General features: G+C 38.4%; 1 protein-coding gene across 2 annotated transcripts in view; it reads right to left on the reverse strand.

Annotated features, from left to right (window-relative positions):
• DSCAM (DS cell adhesion molecule) overlaps positions 1-17,128 on the reverse strand; it is a 460,950-nt gene that overhangs the window by 79,598 nt on the left and 364,224 nt on the right. For both annotated transcript variants that reach the window (XM_057426358.1, XM_057426359.1), the window contains exons 15-19: positions 15,292-15,459; positions 11,391-11,461; positions 4,214-4,454; positions 2,594-2,740; positions 675-830 (exon numbers count right to left, since the gene is read on the reverse strand). In XM_057426358.1, coding sequence (XP_057282341.1) covers positions 675-830; positions 2,594-2,740; positions 4,214-4,454; positions 11,391-11,461; positions 15,292-15,459 — 783 coding nt within the window. The remainder of the gene's footprint in view (positions 1-674; positions 831-2,593; positions 2,741-4,213; positions 4,455-11,390; positions 11,462-15,291; positions 15,460-17,128) is intronic.

Genomic DNA, 17,128 nt, shown 5'->3' on the forward strand with positions numbered 1-17,128 from the left:
TTGAACTTCTAGTCCTTGAGAAATAGATCAGTATTTGGCATCCTACTGATGCCAGTATTTGGGAACCTGAACTGATTTTCAGAGTTAAAGTTACAAGGAAGTGATTATGAAAATTTGTGTGTGCGTGTGATTAAAACTTTAGTAAACTTTCAGCATTAGGACTCAAATTCTCCATGCTTTGGTCTATGAACAGAGACAAGAGATTTTTATTCTAAAATTTGCTTTTAGGGGAACAGCTGTTTGGATGTTTTTTTTTAATATATCTATTCTGAAAAAAATCCTAGAAGTATATAAGTTATATAAGATCATCCCAGAATAGTCTCTTCTCCTTTCTCCATTTTCAGTCATTTTGAAAGAATTAACTCAAACCCCCTGAAAATTCTCAAATAAGATCCTAAAGTATTTGGAAAAAACCCAAACAAACAACCCCAAAATACTGCTCAAACTTGCTCAGATCATCAGCACATTAGTGTTACCTGTACCGGATTCTTGGAAACAGTCAGATTGTTTTCAAAGCTGTGAACCCATGCTCCTTCCGCATCATATGTTCCTAACTGAGGACCTCCAGGCAGAAATCTCACTCTGCATGTTTGTACAATATTTACACTATTTTGAAAGCCTGACACATATGAATATTTTGTGGAAGTGGGAATAGAAAATGTTTTACTCCTTACCATCCTCTTTAGTGCGGGTGAAAATTTGTTCACTTCTCACTCCATCTCCAGCTCGTGTAAAAGCCAACACTTGAATGCTGTAGTTGGTGTATTTTTCAAGGCCATCAAGCTCTAGGGATGGCTGTGTAGTGGTGACGTTCTTTATCTCTCCTAGCTCTATAGAATGAAGAGGAAATCGAGTTATTGTAAAGTTCAGTCTTCTCCCAGTTATTGATACCTACTGTGGAAATCTTGAGGATTAAAGATTGTACCAGAGAAGTAATGTTTCATTATTATAAACCAGCAATGAATTATAATAAATTAAAATAAATTCCTCTGACTTCTTACCATTCAAAGCAGACTCAGTTTTCCTCTTCAACCTTTTTTTTTTTGCAATTTTTTTTTTTTTAATACAGGGAAGAGAATTGAAAATTTCTTCAAGTAATAAGATTTTCATAAAGAATAGATAACAGGAGGAGATTATTGCAAAACATTCCCTAAAGCAAAAATGGGAAAGTCAGTTATCTTCATAAAGATTTTCTGGGTTTGAGAAATACCATTTCTCATAAGGAAAACCAAGAAAAAGTCCCCTTTATTTCAAAATATGTAATAAGTGCTGCCTTAAAGCACTTGATAGCAGTAATACCAGCTAAGAATAGATTTAAACACAGTAAAATCAGATTTACTTGCAGAAAGATGATGCACTTCATATGAACCGTTTTTTTTTTCTTTGCAGCAAGCTAAGAAGTACAACCCATATGGCAAAAAAGCTTTAAACATATTTGGGGCAGAAAGTAAAGATAAAAAGATGAAGAAAATCCAGTTTTAAGCACTGCATGAACATCATTTTTTGTCATGTTGTAGGACATCACATAGGAGTTTAGACATACACAGATTATATTCACATAGGATCTGACCCAAAGACTACAGGCATCACTGAAAAAAAAAAAAAAAATTATGTCTGTCATGTGTACATTTCTATGTATGCTCCTCATACAATTTTTATCTTTATTTTTAAATGTACAAATGAATTGGTGTTTTATTTCCAAATATTTCTGACCCTAACAGTACCAGTGGTAACAGTGGGCCTCCGGCTTACATTTCCACTCTGAGTTCGTCTTGCCACACTAACAGAGGCCAGGATTTGCAAGACAGGGGCATATTAGTGTGAGCTATGATCCTGATGGATGAAAGGAAAAAAAGTGGGCCAGCTGATTGTCCTAAGGCTGTGAAAATTCAGTAAAGCAAATAGGAATAAAGGCATGTGCATCTCAAATCTACAAATATTTAATTTACCAGGAAGTACGATAGGTATAATTATCATCACGTGACAAATTGCAGATTAGTAAGGTATTTCACTCCTCCTTTGATCATTTCAGTCATTCTCTGCTTTGGAGGCCCTAGGAATTGTGCTCAGAGTACTAAAACCTAAGCATAACAGAGGAGGCTGCCATGAAAATACAAAGCCTTTTCCAAAAATGTTTCCTTCTTTTACCCTCATCTATGAAGACGAAACGCAACCTGACAAAAAATAAACAATAACCTATGAAGTAGGAAACTAGCTAAGGAAACAGATAACCAACTAAATTAAAATAAAATACAGGTTTGGGCAGGTGTCTTCTAGGTTCATATCATCATTCTTTATAAAAGATACCTGCTGGAATTTGTAACTGAAATGAAATTTGTTCAGGTCATTTGGGATATTATGGTAGGTCTATGGAGCGTTGCAGTCCCACAGTGGAAGTCTTCACCAGGGGAGCCACCAGGCAGCTGCTGCCCACTGCTCTGTTAAAGCTCTAGGGAAAATGCTTTCCTTCACAAATAGATGAAGCTTTCTCTAAAGCAAAGAGAAAAGGAAGTACAATGCCTTCACAAAAGAGAATAAATGATATAAAGGCCTCATACGGCTTTTAAGTTAGTAACAGCTGGATTTCTCTCACCTCCATCCAAGAGATTAGCCCAGTAGATAACCCTGAATCCTTGCAGAATCCCATTCAGAGTTTCTTTCGCCAATGTTGACCAAGAAATGGAGATGGTTTCTGGTGATGTGGCAGTGGCTTGGACATTCCCTGGAGGGCAACTGGGCACTGGAATAAGATAGTCACCATTTTTAACTCCATTAACAACCCAATGCTTACCAATGCTCCTCTTTCAATTTTCATTGCTATCCCACCACCCATTGCTTAATTGGCAGTTATACCCTCTTACCAATGCAAACCTTTATTCTTGCTACAATCTGCAAATAGCAGCCCATTTTCTTGGAATGACTTTTGATGTACTGCTTTCCCACTTACTGACTATTATTTTAATAGGCTTTTTGTCACTTCTTTTGAAAAAGAAATGTGTCCTAGTGTTGAAATAAACATAATTCTGTATGCAATTTAAGTATGGGGTTCTTTTAAAAGTTTGCAGCCAAACTGACATCTTTCTGGACAATTTTAATATCCCTTTAAAATTGGTGGGAGGGGAAAGCAGGCAGTTCTTTAAATATACTGCAAAAAATGTTAATGAATGATGCAAATTTGAGTAATGACCAAAAAACCCCTGTTGCCAGGAAAAGTAAGCATGTAGGATTCTGAAAAGAAAAGCTACTATTTCTTATAATAAAAAATATATGCATGTATGAGTGTACTGCCTTCTGAGGCCTTGCACTTATCTGTTTAGGCCTAGAAATGTTTAGAGTAAATGAAAAACACCAGTCTTCCATGAGGCATATGCTTCAAAATCTGTAGCTCTTGAGAATGTTAGATGTGTCCTACTCTGTTCCTCCTGTGTAAAAAGTCAGATTCCTAGCTGGCACTGACTTCAGTATGCTGATGCTAATTTACAGCAGCTGAAAATCTGACCTACACTATCCTTTACGACTTATTTGCTTTTATATGCCTGTACAATACTGGGTCTCTTTTAGGATATGGAATAATTTTCTTTTTCCACTAGAGGACACCCTCTCATTGTTTAAGAAGTGCTTTTTATACAGTTTGAAAAAAAAAATCCAAACCCTGTATTGTTCCTTGGATTAGACAGGTTGAATTTTGTCTGAAATCAAAATCATATTTCTCTCAATTAGTTTGAATATCCTTGAAAAAAAAACCACATATCTCTCTTTAGGCTGACAAGACAAGGGATTGTGCAGTACAAGATCTCTAGGTTTCACAGTGGATTCATTTGAAAACAAAAGAAAGCCAACAACATTAATAATATCACTTCACCCTTCAGAGTTTTACTTCTAAGCATCACAAAATCTGCAAATATGTAAACACCAATGCAATAGGCTACTGAATGAAATCTACAGTCTTAGTCAATATCATTTACAGCAGGATATATTGTTAGTAGAGTTATACTTATATACCTGTATGACCTTGCATCTCTTGCAGTGAAAACTGTACATGCTCATTGGCCAGTTTCTTCCCACCAGCTGTCTACTGTATCTAATGCCTGTAAAGTCTGGTTTTCTATTATCCCCACTATAATAATCACTATTCAAGCAATAAATGTAAGAAGGTAAAAGGAAATTAAGAAATAATAGTATGTCCCATGATAGCTGTTTGCCAAGGGCCTACCATCCTCAAGAGTAGTGGTGATGATTTCCTGAGAAGAAGGTCCTATTCCAGCCCGATTACAAGCCTGGACTACCATGCCATACTGTGTGAATTTCTTCAGGTTATTCAGCGTATAGACTTCACTGTCTCCAGTGGTATCAATACTGATGATATTGAACTGGAAATTTCCACCTGCACTGTACTCCCGATAACCTATCTGGTATCCACGAATAATTCCATTTTGCAAGTGCTTCTTTGGAGCCTAAATAGAAAATGAAAGATTACACATTAAGTATGTGTCTCCAAAGTAAAGTTGTTCCTCTTAAATTTTTTTTAAATATACACAAAGTCAACATTTTTTTTTCCTACTGAACATAAGTCTATTTATGGGTAACAACTAAAAAATTTTCCCCACACATAAAGTAATGAGCATGAAGTAAAAAATTTTTACCTTGATACATAAATTTCAGGTGCACTTTGTTCTAATTTGTGCATTCCTGTGCTAAAAGAAAGACCTTTAAATGGTTCATACACAGTAGAAATAGATATGGGGATATTCTTGAGTTATAATTTGAATTCATAACGTTTTGTTCTCTTATCAGGTGAATCAAACAAGGCTCAGTTGATAAGGCTGTACTTGCATTACAGGCCTACTGTTCACTATTAATTGTGGTTTTGCTACAAACCCCTACCATTCGCTCACTAAATTTTCAGTAAGTCATTTATTGATCTGTTCAAGGTAGCCACATAAGTTTATTCAGCTAGATGCTTAGGAAAATTTTACACTGTGCTTTGAAATATGCTTCTGTAATGTGGAAAGATGATTAGATAATGAGTGCTGAAGGCAATAATGAATTGAAAAGCAGGGATTTGCATACTGAATAGCTACTAAAACAAGGTGTACAATATCTGGCATTCAAGAGCATGGAGAGTACAGAATGCTTGGCCATAATTATGCACTGTATTTCTCAGTCACAGTGCAAGATTCCCTGTACCTGACTAGTGGAAATAATTTCTGTACTCTGCAATATAGAATATAGCCTAGAGTAAAGGATTGACAACTCAGGTAAAAGCCTGTTATTGATAGAAATACCCATTAAAATTCCATTTAAATACTATTGGACTATTTCCAACATGTGATAATGTTCCTGTCTGGTTTGCTACATATATGAGGTATGATTAGTATAAACATTTTAAGGCACAGTTTGTAATCCATGGAGAAAAAGCTCTTTCAAATCCTCCAAACTTCTTTCAAATTCCCACCAGGTGCTCACAAGCTCATCTGTTCCACTGACCCATGAAAAAGGTCTTTGTGACGTAGTTTATTGGCAATGAGTTAAACAAGCAGAGGCAGCAATTTCTGTTGTTACTATATCCCATTAAATCTACTGAGGAATACATTCTTAAGAAGAATACTATTTTCTGTCACAGGACCTGTCTGTTTGAGTGAGTTTATAGTCCACTCTGCCAAAGTCTCACTGAAGCCAATAAAACCAGTGTGGGATTTGCCTTCCATCCACTATCAACCAATCATTGCTCTGCAAAAGCCAGCACCCTCTCTGTATTTGAAATGTGTCACTGGATGGATCTGACTGCTTGAATTTTATACCTTCAGATGTTTTCTTTGAATTTTATTTTCATATCCTCCTTCCTGCCTTCAAAAACAGAAAGAAAACTTGAAGCAAGGATATAATTTCCGCTGTACTACTTCAGTTCCTCTGGTGCTAACAAGCTCTCTGCAAGCATGGGGCTGTCCTTTCAGTGGTAGATGAGCAAACCAGGAGATTCAGTCTTGAGCACCTTGTAAGGCATACTGCCAGGATTAGAACTGTGGTTTTGGAATCTAGAGGTATAATTGTTTCCTGTTCAGATATTTCTGTTTTTTTTTTCTTGTAAAAAAAAAAAACACAAACAACCAAACCTCAAAGAACCACTCAACTTCTTTACAAATATATATTTTTTTAATCTTTTATTATCAAAATACTTTGTTTGCAAGAGCAAGCACTATTCTGAACAGCTTTATGATCCTGCAATGATTGGAAAAGGTATTTTTTTAAGCTGGACTGTGGGGTGGAAACTAAGGGCAGATTATTTTTTCGTTTGAGATTCAGATATCGTCATAAGGTGAAGCTGTTTCATTCCATTTTAGAAGAAAATAACTTTATCATATTTAAATAATTTAAATATTTCAGGGTGAATTGTTTCATTAGTTGAAGGATTTTAGATTCTGTTACAAGCCATGATATTGTGCACAGCTCATTTTTATAGGCAGTGTCGATGGGAAGGGGCAAAAAAATAATTCAATATAATCTAAGTATTTCAAATTGTTTAAAGGACAAAAAGTTTGGACAAAGCAGCAGACAACTCAGATGGTGTTACAGGGAGGACTGCTTTCAAACAATGTGGCAGGTCACTGTCCATTTTCTAAATATGTATGAGAGTAGAGGCACCAGTTTAATCATACCAGGACACCAGATATTTCCATCAGTGTTGGATGCTAATAGCTTGGCAAATCCTCAACAGTCTGCATGGAGATTTCTTGTCTCAAACATTAACATGCTCATGGTTGCACATCTCAAGATCTAAAGCCTCTCCTAGTTAAAGGCTGCAACTGGAACATTCCCATGAGTTACCGCAGGTGGTTTTTGAGCAAAAGTTGTTGCCGCAACACACACTGCACATTGAAATCACAAGCAACATGCTCAGAAAACATACACCACATTATGTAGTGCATTTATTGTTTTGTGAATGGTATACACTGACTACTGCCAAATACAGCACACATAAGATCCTGTATGTACATATGCTATATACCATCAGGCATGCACTGTATACCAAGAAAAAGTGAGCACAAACCTGGTGCATAATTGATTACAGAAACATACAGAACATGTATTGGAACACATACATGATACTGTAAAACATACGGAACAGAATACTAAAACTAAATCAAACATTTACCATGCACTGTAATAGTTTCAGAGCAGGACTATAGCCAGCATAGCCTCTTCACCGGGAATTATGCAATTATACACTTTCTCATTTTGAACTCTAATAAAATGGCAAATTTTGCATTCTTCATGAAACCTCTTTATAATTGTTTTAGGTCAAGATTTTTTTTTTCTTTTTTTTTTTTTTTCCGCTTTAAAACATTATACAATATAAAACAAGCTCAAAGTAACGTCAGAACAGTAGAGTTGAAATGTTCTGCTCCACAAAGCTTCAAATATTCCTTGTTAGTACTATCTAAATGTTTCATTTTTGGATAGACTTTTTCATAAATAAATCATATTTTCTATATACGCCTTCTGGTATATATACTCATTTTTGGTAGAAAAGTCAGTAAAGCAACATTTGTCCATGACTAAATGTTCATGGGAAAAAAAATATTGTTAACCTTGTCTGCAGTCGTAGAACAGCAGTGAAAAGTAAGTTTCAGTCCCTGATCTTACTGCTTGTGTCACAAAATCTAAGAGTTGTAAAATAGGGTATCAGTGACTTTTGTAAAGTGTGACCTTTTATAGTTCTGTGCAAGTGTATACGCATAAAGAGGGGAAGGAATATTTCCCATGCCTAAATTTAATGGGTTCATTTACCTTGTAAAATACTACCAAAAAAAAAGTAAAAATTAATATCTTTATGCTCTTTACTAAATGAGAATTCCTGTTTAATTCATATTCTCTCTGCAGAATTTTAAACTACTAAAAAGTGCTGAGTACTATTTAAAAATCCAGTCTAAACCCCATGTTCTATGTGGATGCATAGAAATCAGATTAAATATATCACAGACCTATAAAACTTTGCTCAACTAGGATTTTCTAAAGGTGGGCTAAGAGAAAATTTAAAGGGTAGATTAATGACTGTAGCAAGCTGGAGAAATAAAACTTAATACAAGATGAAAGATATTTGGTGTGCTATTCTCTTTTTGCTGTTATTGACACTGTCCTTATTTAAATGAGGTTTGCCAACTTTAAATATAACTATGGTTCTTAACACAATCCCTTTTGTATAATGGCAAACACTCCACATGCCTCCAAACTAAAAATGACCATATTATTACTAAGTTAATTTTCTTCCTTTTCTTCCCCTTCATGATTGATCTCATGGCTATTTTGCTATTCTTAAATACTTGGTATTGCACAATGCAGTGAGTGTCTTCTGCACAGCAGTGCATCATAGGGACCTACCCAGAAGCCAGGATTCAGAATGGGACTGAACTATATTACGTCTTTGGAACTATCCTAAAGTATTTTTTTTTTTAAATAATGAACTAAAACTGCTCTGGCTGGGTAAAAACTGCAATAATTCAAGGGAAGCAAACGGCTCACTCCTGGTTTGGGACTTCTTAATTAGCAGGACTTCTTGATTAAGAAGCTGATTAGCTGTTGCAAACTGTGATTCAGGAAATAATTCTAGTAAAGGTAGGACTATGCAAGCAGTAACCTTTCAGGAAGGTTTTGTTTCACTTCAGCCAGCATGTAAGCCTGTGGCTAGTGACTATGTGCCTTTTGGTTTTGGAAACTGTCCTGGGTTCAGCAGTAGCAGTCATTTTTTCTCCTTCTTGGTAGCTGGTGCAGTGCAGTGTTTTGACTTTCAGCTCGGGAACAGAGCTGATAACAAGGATGTTTTGGTTTGGCCAAGGACTTTGTGAGCCTCATGCTCTGCCAGGGAGGAGGGAAAGCCAGGAGGAAGCAGAGACAGGACACCTGACCCAAACTGACCAAAGAGGTATTCCATACCACAGCACGTCATGCCCAGGAGGTAACTGAGAGTTAGCCGGAAGGGCTGGGAGACTGCGGGGTTGGAGGAGGTATCGGTCAGAGCTTGGTCGGGCTTGGGGGGGCAAGTGATCGGTAGGCTGGTGCTGAGGTGTTGTATTCTCTTCCCTTGTTATTTCCTTTATCATTATTATCATTGGTGGTAGCAGTAGTGATTTGTGTTATACCTTAGTTACTAAACTGTTCTTATCTCAACCCGTGGGAGTTGCATTCTTTTGATTCTCCTCTCCATCCCTCCGAGAGCAGGGGGAGGGCAAGAAAGGGGGGGGGAAGTGAGCGAACGAATTACCTGACTGGGTTTAAACCACGACAGAAACCATTTGATGAAAACCAACACAGATATAAAGTCAAGAATCATAGAATGGTTAGAGTTGGAAGGGACCTTAAAGATCAGCCAGTTCCAACTACCCTGCCATGGACAGGGACACCTTCCTCTAGATCAGGTTGCTCAAAGCCCCATCCACCAGAGATGGGGCAGCCACAGCTTCTCTGGGAAACCTGTGCCAGTGTGAGACACCCTCATAGTGAAAAATGTTTTCCTAATGTCTAATTTAAAGCAATCCTTCTTCAGTTTAAAACCGCTCCCCCTTGTCCTGTCACTACATGCCCTTTAAAAAGTGCCTCTCCATACTTCTTGTAGGCCCCCTTTAGGCACTGAAAGGCTGCTATAAGAGAAAAGCCTTCTCTTCTCCAGACTGAACAAGCTCAACTCTCTCAGCCTGCCTTCGTAGGAGAGGTACTCCAGCGCTCTTTGTGGCCCTCTGGACTTTCTCAAGCAGGTCCTCGTTCCTCTTATGTTAGGGGCTGCAGTGCTGAATGCAGTACTCCAGATGGGGGGCTCACAAGAGCAGAGTAGAGGGGTAGAATCACCTCCTGTGACCTGCCGGCCACGGTCCTTTTCATGCAACCCATTGTTATAGATTTGCTTTCTGGGCTGCAGGCACACACTACTGGCTCATGTTGAGCTTCTCATCAACCAACACCCCTACTCCTCCTCCTCAGGGCTGCTTTCAATTCAGTCTCTGCTAAGCCGGTAGATGTGCTTGGGACTGCCCTGGCCCAAGTGCAGGACCTTGCACTTGGCCTTACTGAACTTCATGAGGTCTGTGCTATTCCACCTCTCAAGCTTGTCAAGGTCTGTCTGGGTGGTATCTCTTTCCTTCAGCATGTCAACTGCACCACACAGCTTGGTGTTGTCAGCAAACTTGCTGAGGGTGCACTCAATTGATCAATAAATTGTGGACAAGATCCAAAATCAGCACTGTATCTGTGACCTGCATTGACAGGTCTGATGAAGACTACTGCTTTTGAAGCTTAAAGCTGAAATTTCCCATCAAAACAGAAATTTTAATGCACCATTTATAAAGCACCAATGAACTACTCAAAATGCTTGGCAGCTGAGATCCCTCTGTACTAGTTAGAATATCTGTAGTTATACGTCCACCTGTGCTGTACAGAGATCATGCACTGTAGAAACCTGTCTATCCAGGAACCAGCTCAAACCTAATACAAGATCATCCTGGTTATTTCTTGTATAAATAACCAGCAGCCTACAGTTATTTATATGGTTAATAAGCAGCAGCTCATTTCTACTATTCTGACTTTCTGGATGGTTTGCATAATGGGGTGAAAGACACATCATCCACATTTGCAGGAGTAATTAACATCACTATTATGCCACATCCCACTCCAGCACTTAATACTACATATTTCAGACTTTTAAATATATGGAATTATAAATACAATTTGGAAACTGCCATTCATATTGAGATTATGCTACTGTAATTAGATAGCTTTATTCTGTCTGCTAAAAAGTACAAGGAGTATATATTAAAAAACCATTTAAAGCTTGGTTTAAGTACCTCTGATATCATACCAAAAGCATTTAAAACATTCTGTCATTGTCAAAACACTGGGCAAAATCTAGAAAAATTGAATTGAGTCATAAGACATGCCAGATTTTTAAATATCTGTTGCTGATATTTTTAAATTGGTTGCTCTGATTGATCAATTCTCATTTTGAGATACTTTACTGCTTTCTCTGTGCAGACATGCCTACAGTAAGGCTTTGTCCCAAAGTCCATTGCAATGGGAAAAAATTGCCATTGGCTTCAGTGTTTTGGGGAAATTTTGCCCCAGATCAAAGTGAAATTCTTTGATGCTTATTTTCAAGAAAGAAGCAGGAAATGTTCTAGTCATCAGCACAGGCAAGCAGCTGCTGCTATTATTAACCAATGGAAGGTTCATGCTTTTCAGAATGCACCACTCTTAATGGCAAATACTTTTAAGATTTGGTGGCAAAGGATGTGCAAGAACTCTCCCAAATAAAATAACTAATCCCCAGTTGTTATAATACTCCCCTCAATAAAACCTCCTTGAATGCACCAGAATACAAAATCCTTGGATGTGTGCATATTTACCTTCCAGGTGACCCTAATGCTTTGTGAAGATATAGGTTCAAGTTGGACATCCTGAGGTGGACCATCTGGAGCTAGAAAGAGAGAAGAGAGGTGCATCAAAACTGTCCCTCATAGCCACAGAATTCAGCACTTCACATAGCATGTCACCATCTCAACACAGCAGCATTAAAGAGATTTGGACTGAGTCAATTTCATATGGAAAACTGCAGACACAACTTCATTGCACAAAACCAGAGCATAGCATCTTCCTATTTAGGGTCATGTCTGACCACCAGTGAAATACAACACATGCGAAAATATAGCATGGTAAATAAAATAAGAATGAATGATAGTGACTTTTCATGTTTAGTGATACTCTCACAATGCTGTTTCTGTTTTGTAAGTAGGCAAGACATGTTTTCAAGAGTCAGAACCCTGTGGGTGATAGAAAGACAGCAGAACCTATTTGAAAGCAAGACAGGAGCTCATTGTCCAGCCTTCATGTTGCACACTTTCCAGTGGGATCTGCTTTGTTCACTAGCGACTGAGTACATTCATCCAAATATCAAATATTTTATACACAAAAAGCAGCACACTTTACCCTCTCTCCCCATTGTAGGTATTTCAGTCTGGAAATCAGACAAAAAATAACTGCCAGAGACAAAAAGCGTGCCTGAGTTAGGAAGAGTTTCATTTAGTATCAATATGCTGCCAAGGGTGTGCATGATGCTTTAAAGGCAAATGAAAAAAAGAAGACCCTGAGTCTAGGGAAACCTACTTGTCAGCTGGGCCATTACAAAGCAGATCAAGAATTGGCTGGGATTGAACAGAAAGATCTGAAGTAAATTGCTTGCTCAGTGATGTAAATCATTGTAAAAGAAAGATCTGAAGAAAGGAATGGAGTCATCTTGAGCTGCTGTAGAGGGTTCCCTTGATGCAGAATATGGCCTCAGTAAAAGGTATTAAATTAAGTTTAATAGCATGACAAAGGAAGTAAAGCAATAAAAAGGGTGAGATGGGGCTGTTAGAGGTGGAGCAGCAGCAAATGACAGCTGTGGCGAAAGGAACCAGAACATATTGCTTTAACTGATGAAAGCACAGAGACCCTGGATACAGCCTATAATATGTTTAAGTTATTAAATATGCCCTATTCTGTGCCATTCTTGACTGTCCTTCAGATGGGAAATTTCCAAAGGTTGAAAACACTTTATTTCCATTCTTCCTGCATTACTGTACAGGAAGAAGAAGGGGAAAAAACCTACTGGCAAAAATGAGATCACTCTGAATTTTTTTAACCCTGTCCTTGATTATGGCCCCCTGTTGACAAACATGAATGACATTTCTCCAGGTACATTATAATGTAGTGGAATTTGAGAAAAGCATTTGAGCTCAAAAATGGGGTTTAAAATGTGCTTCTTAAAATATTGACTTTTTCTTGAAAGACCCCAAAAGTTTTCCAGACTGGAGCAGGTAGGTGTTCCCAGCATACCATAGTGAAATATTAAATAAGAAATAATTTAAAAAATATATTTAATGTCATACAGATTTTGTGTCAAAGACATAAAGAAAGCCAAGATATCTCAGCTTCCTATATTGATTTCAGTATTAAACAGAAGCCATGATGCTTTTGTATTCCTGATAGGCATTAGTGCAAGTGGGTGCTTACAGTCTATTTTCCAACACAGGAGCTGACCATGGTTGCATAGAGTGAAAGAGGTGGTCTGTAAGCTTTGAAATCATGCTATTCTTGACTACCCTTTTGCCACAGAGACCCCTAACAGTTTTCTAATAGCTAGTGCTGGCTGACTCAGGTCACTGTAATATGTCATATACAAGCTGCACCCCCTTGCTAATAGGATGGTTCGAGTTGTCCAGTTTTTATATTGTCTTTCTTGGACCTTTATTTTGTTCCCTTCTCATTACCTTCTCTCTCATTCCCTGCACCCATGCTGCTCTCCATTTTCTATTGAAAAAGCAGAGAACAGAAGTAAACAGTGATCAAAGAAATGGTGCTCCTGTACATCACATACCATCTGAAACAAAAATCCAGGAGACAAACATCATATGCTCTGCCTAAGCCTGACCTGCTCTCTTCCAATTGTTCCCTAGGTAGATCAGTGACTTTTGAATACAGTTCCACACTGTTAGTCTTTTTCTCCAAATAGACGTCTCCTTTAAAGACAGTAACAAAAAGGACCAATTATTCTGAATCTTGGTTACAAAGAACTGAATAAAATGTGGTGTTAAGGTTCCACCCTGTTCACAGGGAAGCTGTTTTTTAATTTCAAGGCCAGCTGCTGATCCTGACAACTTAATTAACAGACAGGGAAAACTCAGCAAGTAAGAAATATCCCAAGCATAGGTAAATAAGACCTATTGCTCTACTTTGATGTATATGCACAAGAAAGAATGTGCATTTTGGGGATACAGGTGATGCTGACCAGAAGAAAGGATAGTCTGTTTTCTGTAGTGATTTCACATTTTCATTGAACAAAGGACAAGAAAAATACTCACCAAATGATAAATATTTTGCAAACTATTCACCATTAATAAAGCTGTTCACTGAAGGATTTCCTTTCCCTGGGATGAAAAAACACCCGGTGAAAAAACAAATGCAGCTGATGTTTGTCTCCTGCTTATTTTGCTTTTCACCATGAGCCCTTGGATCTTCTTATTCAGCAAGTCCCTTGGAGACAAAAACATGTTCTCCTGACAAGGGGTAGATTTTCACTGTAGTAAATTCACCCACAGAGAAAATGTGTGGGAATTACACAGCTGTATTCATAAGAGCTGAACTAAAAACTGGTCACTGAGTGTTCAAAGCCTAGACCAACATGAATCTTGAAAAAAGGTAGAAATTTTCACTGTTAGAAGACTGCTACCCAGATACTTGCATTACAGTTTTCCTCTCGAAATTCCTAAAGAAGGAAGCGTAATGTAACAGGAAAAATAAAATTAGCAAGATAAAAATGTGTTTTCAAAAACAAGTGAGCTAGCTCCTTTCTGGTCAAGACTTCAGAGTAATTCCATCTAGTTTTAGTGGGCTAAGGATGTTGGAGCTGCTTAGGTTACTCTCAACACCTTTCTATATTGTATGCAATTGGAATGTGTGCCTGGCAGAAGTATTCATGGCCATTCAGCATTTTCATTCCTAATTTCTGAAATAGAGAGCTGTAGCTCTCCACTTTTCACCCACAGGTAACAAGCAGGACTTGGGACATGGTAGCATGCACAAGGCTATGCTGGCCTTATCCATCTGCCACTTCAGGTAGGTCTGAGAAATAAAAATAAGACAGAACTGGAAGGCAGCAATTTGAGTACACGAAAGAGTGGCTCCAGCCACCAAAGCAAAAATGCCCACACAACCCTCCTGGTACCGAAACCTACAACAATGTAGAAGAATACATGGCAACAAAGAACAGGAGGATGACATTTAACTGATGACAGCCAACTGACTTCTACAGCAATCAGAAAGCAAAATGGCGAGTGGGTTGGGGGATGGAATAGTCAAGAAAAATTTCATTCATGTAGATCAATGTTCTCAATGGGTTAGTTTACATTAACTACCTATACTAATATCTGAGCCTCTAAGGAAAACCACACAACCCACAGGGGAGGAACCACCACTAAAACCAAGATGATGTTGATTGAGTTGCCTAACTGTAGATATAGGTGTGCTGTTTCCAGTACACCAGGCTGAAAATTTGAACACAATGTCTTCTCTGACCACTAGATGCCACTGAACAGCTTTAATTATGGGCCTGCACAATGAAGTTGCAAAAGTCACAGTGTTTTATGGGAACAATTCGGTATTTCTTTTGATGTAGCTGCAGCGACACAAGCATCATTTCAGGTAAAGATTCCTTATGTTGAAGAGCAGTAATTCCCAGCTTGATTTAAATGCTGCAAAACCAGATCATACCTGCTTCATCAGTAGTGATGGTGAGCTCATTGCTGGCCTCACTCTTGCCGATGCGATTCTTGGCATACATGCGAATGTTGTAAGTTGAGGAAGGGTGGAGGTCAATGATAGTGGCTTGGTTTAGTTGAGGGGAAACATCTTTGGTTCTCTGAACAGAATCCCAAGAGTCTATTTAATAAGAGATTAAAATAAAACAGAGAAATAAAAGATGATGTTAACATCACTAACACAAGCTTGCAGTTAAACTGTCTCACAGAGCGGGATACTGGCATCACTGAATTAGTCCAGAAAACGCCTGCTGCTAAAAGCAAATCGACTGATCCCCTTCCTGCTCCTCCCTCCTGCACTCCCAACTGCTCCTAGCGTGGTGCTGTGAACAACGGGATCTTAGCTCTCTGGTCATCAGCATATCTGAGGAAACAAGATACTCATTTGCCTTTTTTTTCAGGGGGGTGGTGAAAGCAGCAAAGATACCCCAGGTTTGTGTGCGTACATACTGGTTTTTCACCATTGCCACATTGGAACAACTGTGAAAAAGATGGGAGCTGCTGCCCCAAAGAGATCCTCACTCAAGGAGAAGGTCAGCTGTGCTCCAAAAAGGGGGGAAACGGAGTTAATAAACAGGAATGTAGGGCTCAGACTAGCAGGGAGATCAGGCAGAAATTTTGATCCCAAACTCCAGGATCTCACACCATAGGGAAACAGTGAGGGCAAGCTTAGAGTACTCAAACACAGAGCTCAGCATCCTCCAGGACTGGTGCTATTTCCCTGACTTGTGTTAGGATGCAGAAGCAGGGGAATACTCTGCATAATACAAGGGGAATGTCAAACCATCCTACCTGTTTGCATGTGTCTGTAAAAAGAGGAGCACATTGTTATTATTCATGCTTACTATTCATCTGCCTGTTATGTTTTTAAGAAATTCTCCAGACATATAATAGGAAAAAGGATAGAGATTGACTGAACGCAGTAACTCCTCCTTTTTATCCAAGCATTCAATTGCTGCAAACAAAATAATAGAATGTAGCTGTTTAAAGCATCTTGATGTCTTTTATGAGTTGCTATCCTTAATTTCTTTCTTACAGCAGGGGATGTTCTTCCTTTAACCTCTGCAGCATCCTATGGGGGATGTCACTGAAGACTCTACAGGAATGTTTTACAGTGTGGGTCACTGCAGGCAGGATTGGAGAAAGCTCAGGAGATAAGAGACTACTTTAAAAACAGAAAGCTCACAGATACAAAATATTTGCACATACTGTATAAATTATTTTATATGAGCTTGCTAAATGATGCACAAGTTGTCATGATGACATCTGTAGCTTGGCTGGCTATAGGGCCTGTTTGCTTGTCTGTGTGGCTTTGTTTACCCAGTAAGCATTTAGGAAGCAGACATTAAAGTGCTAACCAGATTCACCTGAATATATTTTTCCTTGGTGACTGAGTTTGTCACAGCTTCCTCTGTAGGATACTTCCAGAAGCTCTAAAGGAGTTACCTGCAGGCAGCCCTGCAACAGCTTGGTTTCAGTTTGCTACAGCTTTGCAGACTTTCTTAAACTTTAAAGAACTTTAACCAGCAGTTACACTCCATTGTGTTAAATCTTGCGCTAGCGCAGGTGGAGACCCTGTTCCAGTGTACCACACCAAAGGAAACACATTTAACAAAAGACCTGCTTTGTATGGAGAATTGTGTTGAATTTCCCTTGAGGATGATGAGAATTTATTTAAATTTAGTCTGCATATTATCAAACTGCTTAAGTTTGCACTTGGTTGTTTTAATTACCAACCCCTGAGTGGAAGGACTCCATAGTACATACTAGCTGCTGAAATCAAATAAATT

Source organism: Pezoporus wallicus, unplaced genomic scaffold (assembly GCF_028554395.1).
Source record: "Pezoporus wallicus isolate ANWC-B61680 ecotype Strahan unplaced genomic scaffold, APGP_CSIRO_Pwel_v1 contig_8747, whole genome shotgun sequence".
Classification (NCBI taxonomy): Eukaryota; Metazoa; Chordata; class Aves; order Psittaciformes; family Psittacidae; genus Pezoporus; species Pezoporus wallicus.